Source organism: Papilio xuthus, unplaced genomic scaffold (genome assembly GCF_000836235.2).
Source record: "Papilio xuthus unplaced genomic scaffold, Pxut_1.1 DF827756.1, whole genome shotgun sequence".
Classification (NCBI taxonomy): Eukaryota; Metazoa; Arthropoda; class Insecta; order Lepidoptera; family Papilionidae; genus Papilio; species Papilio xuthus.
This window is the reverse complement of record NW_013530893.1, coordinates 4,255,464-4,265,725: the sequence shown is the minus strand read 5'-3', so window position 1 is coordinate 4,265,725 and position 10,262 is coordinate 4,255,464. Positions and strand designations below refer to the sequence as shown.

Sequence of the window (10,262 nt, the reverse complement as noted above, 5' to 3'; positions counted from 1 at the left end):
CACTGTTATCAAGTAACGCATCAAATACTTTCTAAATTGTTAAAAATATACGTTGTCGTGTGTCTTGTTGAATTCAGATTTAATTGTGTTTAATTATATTTACTAAATCAATCATAAGAGTTTTAATAATATTTTAAATGTTATAAAATATTCTTCAGTGTGTTCGTATCTACGTAACAATAATTAAAAAAAAATCTTATTCTTATTTTAAAAAGTATAGACAATTTTATTTTTTATTTTCGGCCAGTTGTAACTCGCATTGCCTTTAGCGTAACTGCTATATAGTGCTGCTAAAAATAACTCGTTTAGTAACCGTTATATTTATAAGCTTGCGGCAACATTAATCCGACTTTAAATAATTATTTATTCGCTTCAATTTGTGCAATGCAAGTTAATATTAAAATATAAAATAATTTAAGAGAATTATTTTTGTCAGTATTAAAAATGTTGTTATTTACAAAGTTAACGTTATAACTGTGGTTTTGACTGCCGTGTTACTTTTATTGATATATACTGCTGTCTCTATTTTTTCAAACAGAATGTAAGAGATGACAATATGCATTGATAAAAATGTCTGTACATTGGAGTTTTGGGGTTATGTTTTAGTCGCAAGCTTTCTTAGTCCTCTCACTGTAGGATAGCATTTGTCTATAAAGTAAAAAAGGCTAGATATTTATGAATCTTATGACATTTATCACTTGTTAATTATATTTTACATTATTTTAGACTTAGTGTAAACTATGCTACAAATGTTTCTAATCTCAAAGCTGTTAGAGATTTGTAGAATCTGGTTATACTATTGTTCCAAATAAATTTTAAGCGTTAATTAAGGCTAAAAGTGGACTAACGTTTATAAATTTTCAACGTGTCACTCACAATATAACTTTATTGTATTGACAGGGAGGCGCTAGTGAGCTATCACAACTGACCTTTATAAATGGATAGGCGATAGCTTGGAAATGACAGCTTTTGCTATGTTCCGATTTAAACGCGCCTATTGAGGTTACGTGATAGTTAAATCTATCTATATCTTTGGTTCATATCCACACCACCTCTACAGACCGCAACTTTCTGTGACAAAATGGCGAATAACAAATAGGCACAAAATACTACGTCTCATGCCAGTACATTTATAGAGGTCAGAGGGCTATCATAATTTAGTTTGACTTATGCCGAGTCAGGTTATTTTGTCGCTTGGTACAAGTGAGTTTGTGACACTTTGAAAAGCTATAACGAGGCGCTTACTCTATGGTTATAGAGTTAGTTAACGTTTAGAATTGTCTGAGTTATTCATCTGTAACCCCAACTAGCGTTAGATGTTCGCTCCATTGCCCTTGGGGCTATTTCCGTGAAATAATTGTTAATTACTGTAAGTTATATTACAATGATGTTGAATAAAGATTGAAAAAATTATGAGCATTTTATTTACCTTAATAAAGCAGAAATCATTTGTAAAAAAATTAAGTACTAAAGTGAACAAATATTTTCGACTTTCACATCCAAGAAATTAATATTATGTGTGTGTTTTTACGATGCGTTTTTATTTTGTTACGTGCCTGACCTACTTAAGTACGTATTTTTTTTATATCATAAGGTGGCAAACGAGCGAGCGGCCACCTGAAATCGCTGAAATAGCGAAATGACCGTTGGCCATGGACATATGCAATTGCATATGCGTTGCCTACCTGTAATCGACGGAGGAGCTCTACCACTGTTAAACACTGTTTTACCAAGATAATCAGTCGAAATAAAACAAATAATTGAAATTGAATATTTATTACGCACAATTACAAATGCATTGCTATTCCTTTAACTTGACCAAACTTTCCATCTCATTGATATATATGCATCAGATTTTCAACTCAATTTTGAGTGTGATGGTCCATTCTTTTTACCATTCCTTATATATTTGATTATTAATACATAGAAATACAATTATTACATAAATTACTACATGTTCGAATCAGATGCAAATAAATTAATAGACAACTTTAGCGCAGTCCTTTACGAAGTATCTTACTATGGGTTGCCAGTGACAAAACAGTTTTACAATAAAATATTGTTATCCTTGTCATTCTCTTCTAATGAACAGAGATAACATGACTTTGGTTATTATAGTGGATACGTAAATTTTACAGAATATATGCAAAATAAATAATAATGAGTGCTTACCGGGCTAAGCGGATAATTGGGTTAATAACATTTTTCCCCGGATAACCCGAAAACCCCGGAATAACTCGCTATAAAATACATATTAAATACAACTTAAGAGTAACTTCTATTAAAATAAATGCATTACTTAAGTAATTTGTACGAAAATTAACAATAAAGTATATAAATAAAATCGTTCATAATAAAAACAATTATTTGTGCCGTTCACATTTATTTTAAAACTTAAACTAAATTTATTAAAACGTACTATATTGATTATTGACTCATTAATGTAGTTAATAATTAAACAAATTAATTAAATTAAATATTTCTAGTAACTGGCAAACTTGGGTGGAACTTAATCTTTTGCCGATTTTCCCCGTAGAAATTGAAATATGGCAACCCAAAAACTCTATGCTTGAAATCTTTTTAAAAATCCTGTCAATATTTGACATGTAAAGAACTGGCTGGTTGACATTTTTTTTCTTTTTTGCGCTTATTCATTTTCATTTGGCAAATTCGACTTTGGCACCACCATACCATGGAGGTCGCGGTAAATCTTGATGCGAGCCCATGCTCCGGTCTCATAATCCAATTGGATATGTTTCTCAACGACAAGATATTTCCTTTTCCCCCCATTCATTTTTATTTTCTCCACGGCCTCTGACAGCTTTATCTTTATAACGGAGCCACGTTCGGGATAGGGATTCGCTGAAAAAATTACATTATGTTTAACAGAGTGAATTTGAAGAAATTAACAAAACAAATACAAGCACTAGGGGATTAGACAAAATATATTCGATTTATCGCGATGACTAGAATGGATAAAATGTGTCAAAGATGTACAGTTAAATTTGGCATACATATAGAACATAGTCTGGAAGAACACGTAGGCTACTTATTTTTTTTAATTCCGTGGACGGAGTCGCGGGCGGAAGTTAGTATTGTCTATATATTTAAAAAAAATTACTTCTGCATCCGCGCATGAAGTTGCTAAGAATAATCCTGTCCTTGCGATCCTTAGGTTCGATTTGAAACTGAAAAAGAAAATATGTTATTTAATATTGCATTTAATTATTTAAAAAAAAAATATAGCCAGTAATTTTCACGGTTCTGCGTTTTTTTTTTTGACCATTACAATTACGGCTGTATAAAATATATTTAAAAAAAAAAGGCAAGGTCCTTGTAGTCAAAGAGCGGATTGGACTGATATGACACACGTAGTTGTGCCGGTGTTCCGCGCACATAGATACTCCCTCATCTCATTCGTCCTGTCGATCATTAACAGTGGTAGAGCTCGCTTTAACATCTTTGCACGACTTGGCCCTTCTCGCCTGGTGAAACACCATGACCATACAGAAGACAGGCGTGAAGTGGAAACAATTCCGCGTACAGTCTAATGAGTGTGCGTCCCGGAGGCCTAAGTTTAGTTCTCTTTCACTTCCCACCCTTTTTCTCATAAGGAAAGGATGGAAAGTGGAAGTGGACTATCCGGATGAGAACATGCATCGAAAGAGATAATATTTTTTTTCTGTGCATCCTCTACTCCGTCGATAAAAGATAGGCAACGAATATGCAATTGCGTATGTCTATAGGCAACGGTCGCTTCGCTATTTCAGCGAGTTCAGTTGGCCGCTCGCTCGTTTGCCACCTTATGTTATAAAAAAAGATCGATCTATCTTGATCGCCTTAATCATAATATTACCTCGTAATAATCATCTTCAACAAGTGGCTTCAGAGTTTGTAACTTGGACATAATGTACTCTGCACCTAGCGGAGCTGACGTCAGCTCGCCAGTTCGCTCATCAATACGCCTTCCAGACATTACGGCTTCTATATCAATCATCAGCTGCTGCTCGATTAAACGTTCTATATCTTCGTCACCAAGGTTTGAACTCGATTGTGGGTTTTCCATCTGAAAGTAGACAGCAATTACACACAAGAAACAGAGGATAAATATAAAAAAATGAGAAGCCCCTTTCATTAAAAGTTAAAACTTTTATTTAATTTTTTCTTTTACACTGATAATTTTTTTCCTTTGCACGTACGATTTATTCAAATAAGTACAGTTAAAACTAAAGGTTTTGGAAGACTTAATATTGTAACTGACATACAAACAAACAACAAATCCTTACTAATAATAATAATGCAAAAGTAACTCTGACTGTCCTTTCACTTGTTGCTTTTTTGGATGGCAATAAAATCTTCTTCTTCTGTTCTGTACTGTCTTTCCGGATGAGAGGATGCATGGGAAGGGAAGATATTTTCTTTCTGTGCATCCTCTCCTCCGTCGATTAAAGGTAGGCAACGCATATACAATTGTGTATGTCTATGGGGAACGGTCACTTCGCTATTTCATCGATTTCAGGTGGCCGTTCGCTCGTTTGCCACCTTATGATATAATAATATATCATTGATGGTCGGCCTTTTTTTTTCAGAGAGGAATGCTTTATGCATACTCCGCGCTCCGGGGGGGACGCGGTAGTTATGTGGGATTCTCCTCCATAGCGGAGGCATACCCACTAAACCCCTCTGTTCCTTCATCGCATCGGGACGGGGCCACGGGCACGCTTTCGCTCTCGTCCGCGGACCATTGATGGTCGGCCTACCGTTTTTATATATTAGTATGCGATGATATGAATTACGGTATAAGTTGTTGACGTCATTCAAATATATATGTACATATTATAGCTGCGTCACTTCAATATTTAAATAGAAAATATATTGCTATAATTTATATATCTACTACGATAACCATTTTTACATATATATGAATTTATACGGTACATACACGAAATTAATATTTTTTACTATTTTTGTCTGTTTGTTTGTTTCGGCTAATCTCTGCAATGGCTGGACCGATTTTGACCGGACTTTTATCGGTAGGTTTAGGATTTAATGAGTAACTTAAGCTACGTTTATAAAAAAAATATTTTACAAAAATAAAGTTGGAAATTTCCAAGTACTGCCCAGTACCGCGCGTAGCTCAAAGACAATATTTCAAGCGGAAGAAGTCGCGGGCACAGCTTGTCTTGAATATAAATAAATATAACTGATAGTTGTCTATGGTTAAAGTGACATACCATTGTTATGTACTAGCGCTGCTAGTCCCGCACTCACTGAATTTCACGTATAATTTAACTGGCAAATACTCAACGATCAAAGCCTCTTTGTCCTCCCTGTTGGAAAAATACAATTATTAATTTCAATTCTATAGAATAACATTTTAAATTTTATATAAAAAGATTTAACGATTAAATAACGGTTAAACAAAAACATAAAATAAGTATAACATGCGAATACCATTTAAAAAGTATTAAAATAAAAATTAAAAGCAAAAAGTTTTTATTATAAAAAAAAATTTGTAATAAATTCAATCACCAATCAAAACAATACGATTTAAATTAAGAATACACAAATTTTTATGTCATTAAAAACAATCATCCACTAATAACGTTTCAATACGACACAAACGTAATCGAAAAGACAAAGCAACAGGAAAAAAAAACAAGGGATGGGGCGTAGCTATATATAAAAATAGATCATAAAAGCTTTCGCGCAGCACAGAATTATAAATCTATTAAAACTTAAAAGAATCACTAAATATGACTATAAATTCAAAAGAAAATAATAATAAAAACATTGAAGGGAATATAAAAAGGACATTTTAAGAGGTATCACAACACCAAACAATATTTGAACGAACACCACCACACTCAACGAGGGCTAGAAGACAAATAATTTACGTAAGATTCAAAGCTAGACGGGAATTCAAATCAATCGATACAGCTCCCGTTTGAATACGCATGCGTAGCCCGGATTTCTAGACTGGGCGTCCGCCATTTTGATTACCTACAAATTCCAACAAAATAACCTTAAAAAATCTATTTTTTTAGATAAATATATTCAAGACAAAGACATCAGTGATTTAATAGACATATTATTTGATAAAATAAGTTATTATAAAGTTTGTAAGCCTTCGGATTTTATACTAAGGAAACAAAGGCCTTTGTTTCAAAGGGACGCTAACAATCTAGGTATACCTGTAGACCACAGGTCGACCTGCGCAGTCTAGACTTGTAATATCGATTATCATCAGCGTCCAGCTCACCTCTTGCATTCCCCTGACCTAATAATTTCAGTGTTGCAATTAAAATAATTGTGATTTTTTTTTAAATCTGGTAACTCATAGTCACATAGACATGGGTGACTTAACTAAAATTTATGACCTGCAAATCAGCTCACGGTTCACATGTATGAAGGAGTAAGCGGCTCACAGCTACATAGAGTTATGATTTGGGTTTAAGTTGCGAGCTGGTAGTCACCAGGCAGTTTGCGGATTATCGACTGATATTGTACATCGTGATGAGTTTCGAGTTGTAAATTTAATTATTGAGCTACAGCTCAATCGTTCAAGTTTATCTGAGCCGAACATTTGAATCGGTTCAGAGCTGATTTACACATTTCTAGTATTATAATTATTGAAGTTTGTCTGAGCTGAACATTTGAATCGGTTCAGAGTTGATTTATATATTACAAGTATTATAATCAGCTGAAGATAGCAACACTACTAGTTAATTTTAGATGAAATTTGATACTCGTATTTTATATACTAGCATACCATAGAGCAAGACCCAGATAAGGAGACAAGCTTTACGCTAGATTTATTTTGTGGACATAGAAGTAGACGTTTGACTCAGAATTTTCCTTGTCATTTCTGATCCTTTCTGTCTTTTTCCTCACCTGGCTGTTTTACTCTGTTTATCATATAACTAAACATGTGTAACTACTTAAGTCATAAGGAAGCTCCAATTTGTCATCTCCATTGGTGAAATACCACGATCTCATAGTTTGCCATCAAATTAATTTGTTATATGTAGGAAATTTACAGTATTAGTTAACTCAGTTCCAATTTATTTTAGTTTTTACAGGAAAGAAATAGCAAGAGGAAGAAGGGAGTAAAAAGAGATTATCCTCTTTCCTGCCTATTAACGGTTGTCTCCTTCTCTGTCCATGGGTAGACAACACTGCATCTTAATAGTCTGCCTATGGATGGTGTTGTCATAACATGAACTGAATCGATCACTCTATTTGCTTTCATTTTCCTAAACAATATATTAGAGAAAGTCTAAAAGTAGCATCAGTGATAGAGAAATTGAGAAGCAAAAGGTTAGTATGGTATGAACATGTTATAAGAAAGGATTGCAAGTGACAAGGAGACCTAAACATATGATTTTGGAGGAGTACACCAGGGGTGGACTTTGAAAGATATTAATGTATTACGTTAAAGATGACATGATTAAGAAGAGAGTTGTAGTATTCGTTGCGCCCCCTGTCGCCCCGCTCCCTGTCTCCGGCATGTACTTATGACGGGTACGTTTGAGACAAACAATAATATGTTTATGCATACACTACAGGAGTCATCATCATCAGCTATCACTATACGTCCCCGCTGAGGGGCTCGGAGCCTACCCTAAATTATGCGTGACTAGACCATAGTCAACCTCGCTGGCAGGTGCGGGTTGGTTGACTTCACACATCTTTGAATTTCTTCTCAGATATGTTGCAGGTTGCACGATGTTTTCCTTCACCGTAAGAACGTCGGATAAATGTACTTATGCAAATCGGAAATCGAAAAACACATTGGTATATGGCTGGATTCGAACTTAGGACCTGCAGATTGCAGTCAAGTGCTTTACCACTGAGCCACCGACGCTACAGGAGTGATAATCGAAATTATAGAAGTAAGTCTTGAGAACGAAATCAGATGCGCTGACGTCAGTGGGATAAGTGAGGGGCTGATATCACCTCACTTGAATGCTTTCATACTGTCTTCCGTGTATTTTGTTTGTATATTTTATATAGGTGATATTAAATAAAAAAAACTCGTATACTTGTGGATACATTTTTATTTCCATTTTTAGTTGTTATGACAGTTTGAAGATGAAACAAAAACTTATACAAAGCAAATAAATATTAAAATTGACTTACATAATGTAATATCCTTTTTAAATTATTCAAACTTTCGTGAGACATTATACTAAACCGATATATAAACACCGCTAAACACTCACGTATATTCTTCGTCCGGTGGCGGCACCGACTAGTTTCGAGTCCATCGGGGGCCCTTCATCAGGATGAGTGGTACTGGTATTACGCGCCACCGGACGAATATACGTGAGTGTTTAGCCGTGTTTATATATCAATATCTTTTTATATATTAAAAACTAGTAATTATAACTTGAATTCGTTTACATACGGAGAGTTTCCTATGTTTTTTGTCCGCGGTTGTTTACATAATAACAACTTTTAACATTACACTTAAAGGCGTGTTTTAATTAAGCGATTATCACATATGAAACTCTCCGTGCGTAAACACTGTTTCGACAAATTTCCCTGAAGCATTTCATACATGTCTTGCGATTTTAAATTAAAATTTTCGACCATTAACTTTGTGCTATTGAAAATCGTACGACATGTTTACACACGTGTTCTCATAAGTGAGTTTATGATTATTACGTTTTAATAATTTAATTATTTCCTTAATAAGATTAATAAATTTACTTACACAAGAAAATAATTTATACAACAATTATATAAATACAAAAATAATATACACAAAAAGTTACCAAATGTGGCTGGTTAAGTTAAATGCAGATAAAATTTGTTGTATTAATGTGTACTTTTTGCATATACTGTACATCTTTCAATAGTTACCCACATTAAACTGGCTACAATGCCCTGCCGTAATACAGTTTTATACTAGTAAGATACAGCTGTACAATACTGTGAGAACAAAATTTGCCTACAACTTTGTAAAAAAAAATAGTAAATCACGTAACACTAGAAATAACATTAATTTCTGCAATCCGATATAAAAGCTCGCGCGTGAAATTTTAGAGATAGTTTGGAATTCTTTGCATATCAAATTCAAAATTTCATATCCTACCTGACGATATTTTTCAAAGATTTGAAAGTATAAAAGAAAAAATGCATATAAATTTTACGTATATTGAATCGCATATTTTAAGAGATGTTAGAAAAGTTAAACGTATTAAAATAATATGGAATATAAAGCATGTTTTCTTTTACTTTTTATTACATTACATATGTGAAAAATTGATTGTTTGTTTGTACTAATTATAATACATTTACATCCAAGCGCTTTAAAACTTTTTAAGGGAGTATCACAAAAGTTAGTCGACAGGGTACCGAAGAGCTGGCAGCTATCTCAGACAAAGAATTAGTAAATTCAAAGGGGGAACGCTGCCAGTATCTTCGGAACCTTGTCATCATTCGTTTATAACAGTGGTTCCCAAACTTATTTTGTCTACTGCCCACTTTGAGAATAAATATTTTTTGTAGCGCCCCCATATTTTCACATATTTAAAAACCACTATAACTTCAAATTAAATTAATTAATTATTGTGACCTATATATGTATATTAACGGAGAATTCTAAACGAAACTTTTACTATAACCCGCAACTTGAGACCTGCAGCGCCAACAAGGGGGCGTTATCGTACACTTTAGGAAAGACTGGTTTATAACATGTAATCATAGATTTAAGACTCATTATTCTTAATAGTAATAAATTTTTTTTTGTTTTCTTTACTATCTTAAAAACAGAATACATATTGTTTTCGAGATACGAGACTTATACAGTTTGATTACAATGATGCGATAAATTATCGAACTTTCGAAACTTCGCTTGTGTTAATAAGACTTTAATAGTAAAAAGTAACAAATAGCAAACAATTTATGAACAATTCAATATCTTAATAGCCAATGAATCTAATGAATAGTATTAAATCTATGATTTAAAATAAAATATTAAAAAAACGAATAATTTACCAAAAAATATTATTAAAAGGCGTCCCATTAGGAACCATTATTTTATAACCAATTATTTATACATAAAGTAACGTAATTTTATAACATAATATACATTTTTAGACATTACTAGTTAGAATCCTTTGGCGCGAATGACGTGCTTTCGTTACCAAGTCAAGTGACAGACTGATTAGTGAGGGGACATAAACGTTGACATTTTAATAAGGCTAGTGTTGCCACACACCGGCACAATGTCGGATTTTCTTCCTAACACATAC

General features: G+C 33.5%; 1 protein-coding gene across 7 annotated transcripts; it reads right to left on the bottom strand.

The window, feature by feature from the left end:
* Positions 1-1,760: 1,760 nt before the first annotated feature.
* Positions 1,761-6,000, bottom strand: LOC106116187 (uncharacterized). 7 transcript variants are annotated; one of them, XM_013309940.1, is made up of 5 exons: positions 5,898-6,000; positions 5,235-5,330; positions 3,857-4,066; positions 3,122-3,188; positions 1,761-2,862 (listed from the first exon to the last, which is right to left on the bottom strand). In XM_013309940.1, the coding sequence occupies exons 2-5, from the start codon at positions 5,235-5,237 to the stop codon at positions 2,648-2,650; spliced, it is 495 nt and encodes a 164-aa protein (XP_013165394.1). In that variant the 5' UTR covers positions 5,238-5,330; positions 5,898-6,000; the 3' UTR covers positions 1,761-2,647.
* Positions 6,001-10,262: the final 4,262 nt, after the last annotated feature.

What these genes read in the sequence shown, in the direction of transcription:
- LOC106116187 (XM_013309940.1), bottom strand. An exon ending in TTGAAGATGATTATTACGAG is followed by an intron (nt 3,189 to 3,856) that starts GTAATATTATGA and finishes TTTCTTTTTCAG; the next exon opens with TTTCAAATCGAACCTAAGGA. An exon ending in CTTCATGCGCGGATGCAGAA is followed by an intron (nt 2,863 to 3,121) that starts GTAATTTTTTTT and finishes TAATTTTTTCAG; the next exon opens with CGAATCCCTATCCCGAACGT.